The sequence below is a fragment of the Sphaeroforma arctica genome, assembly GCF_001186125.1.
Source record: "Sphaeroforma arctica JP610 unplaced genomic scaffold supercont1.4876, whole genome shotgun sequence".
Lineage (NCBI taxonomy): Eukaryota > Ichthyosporea > Ichthyophonida > Sphaeroforma > Sphaeroforma arctica.
In genome coordinates, this window is record NW_014035682.1 from 1 (window position 1) to 1,943 (window position 1,943).

The 1,943-nt window shown below is 39.2% G+C and overlaps 1 protein-coding gene across 1 annotated transcript; it reads right to left on the reverse strand.

Annotated features, from left to right (window-relative positions):
- Nucleotides 1–4: 4 nt before the first annotated feature.
- Nucleotides 5–882, reverse strand: SARC_14627 (hypothetical protein; the record flags this gene model as incomplete). The annotated part of the gene is made up of 1 exon (XM_014291239.1): nt 5–882. A coding segment is annotated over exon 1 (715 nt), but the record flags the coding sequence as incomplete, so codon positions are not given.
- Between the last annotated feature and the right edge of the window lie 1,061 nt (nt 883–1,943).

Below are 1,943 nucleotides of genomic sequence, written 5' to 3' on the forward strand. Positions count from 1 at the left end.
TCTGATTCATACATACCGTTTGCCCCAACAACATCATTATCTCCTTCGTATTCATCGACTAAGTAGTCACTGTCCATGTCGAATTCAGCGCGTTCTAGGCCCTCGTCAATAATCTCGTCCACTGCAACCTCTTTCTCCCTATCAATTCCCACACGCTCATGGTTCTGTTGATGTGTTATGCTGCCTTTAGTACTGGATTGACTATTATTCGAATCGTCCTCACTATCTATTTCGTATTCGGAACTGGAATAGTGGTAATCGTCTCCATATACTTGTTTCATGTTGTCTTCCCTGAATCGCTCAGTATAATCCTCAGCAAGCCCTTTCTTACTATCACTATCGTCGCCGCTCCCATGGTCACCACCCATCAACCCCCCTATGGAACCCTTCGAAGCTACACTCCCGCGAAAACTATTGCTATACTTCCGATGTATCACTTGACGTTCTAAGCAACTATACCTCCTCTGTTTGATTCGTTTCTTGATCAATTGTACAGACCCTTGTTCCGTACATATAGAGGCATATGGTCGCACTATACATACGTGTGAGGTATAACATAACCTCGATAGTTTATCTGGTCTTTGTTGAATTGATGTATTGAGTTGCCTTGAGTCTAAGAGCCTGTGTCTGCGACCACATGCGTTATTTGCTGTGTATTTTCGACTACAAGTTCTGAGTATAGAACGAAGTGTACTATACACTGACGCAGAGCCCTGCATAATCTTTAAAGTATGCAATACTTATTCCTAGATATGTTCCTTGATTGGTGTACGTATGGAACTGCATGTCACATGAACTACCTTTTCTGGGAGGTTCATAAAAATAACTTGAGAAAGCAATACACCGCCAACTACTTGCCTATGTTGCAAAGGTTAAATATTTATCATCCTTCAAGAAAACAGTTCATGGTAGGTGACCCGAGCCACCGCGAGACAAGATAAGTCTCCTAACCTGAACACCACACCGGCAATTTTGAAAGCATGGAAAGTTGGAGACACACACAAATTTAAAAAAATAGTAAATGAAGGAAACTTGATGGATGTTTTTTATATAATTTATCATCATGTTATTTTTTTTTTTACAAAATGAACATTGTTCTGTATTTTTTGTTGAAAAACAGAATGTAAATATAAAATGTCTTAAAAATTTAGAAGAAGGCTTTATTTAAAATATGAAGAAAAGAAAAAAAAATACAAAATCTGAAATCTTTGAAACACTTCACATCACTCAACGCCCCACAGCCCACAGCCCAGCAGAGGTCGCCAGCGCCTCTTCATTCTTTAATCATCGTATGTTTTTATATTATATTTTTTATTAAAAATAGAGTAAAGCCTTCGGCTCATTCAACGAATGATTTGGCTGAAGCCGATAGCCTGTAGTTAGTGTGGTAGTGGGGTACTCCCCGGCCCCCCGCCTTTTCCGCAACAAATTGTATTCAGTTTAAATTATGTTATTATTTGCTCGCCTAATATGTATCAATAATATATGAGGGTATATAGGTAGTTAAATATAGGTAAGTGTTACTTTGTTCTGCGAATCTCAAGCATCTAAGCTCTATAAGGTCGTACATATATACTTAGTGTATATCTTCGTAGGCACTAGGGGTTTCTTTTGCGGATACAGAGTGGTCGCTATTGACACTTATGCGTTTATGTCATAAATACAATCCGCCCGCTTGTCGCCTCGTGATATGGCCTACTTGTCTGTCACTCTCCAGCCCAGACCTGAATGGACTGTATAATCCTGATGCGATCAAAAAACTCCATTATAATCACCAATTGAGTACTTAAATTATATAGTCCTAATGCGGTCATAGAGGTCAACGTTATCAATGTCTACACTGATTCACAATAAATAGATCAAAAATAAGTCTTACACCGTAAGACAAAAACACGAGTGCAAGATGGAAGGAAGTTTCGATGACATCCCAGCTGGGGAGTGCA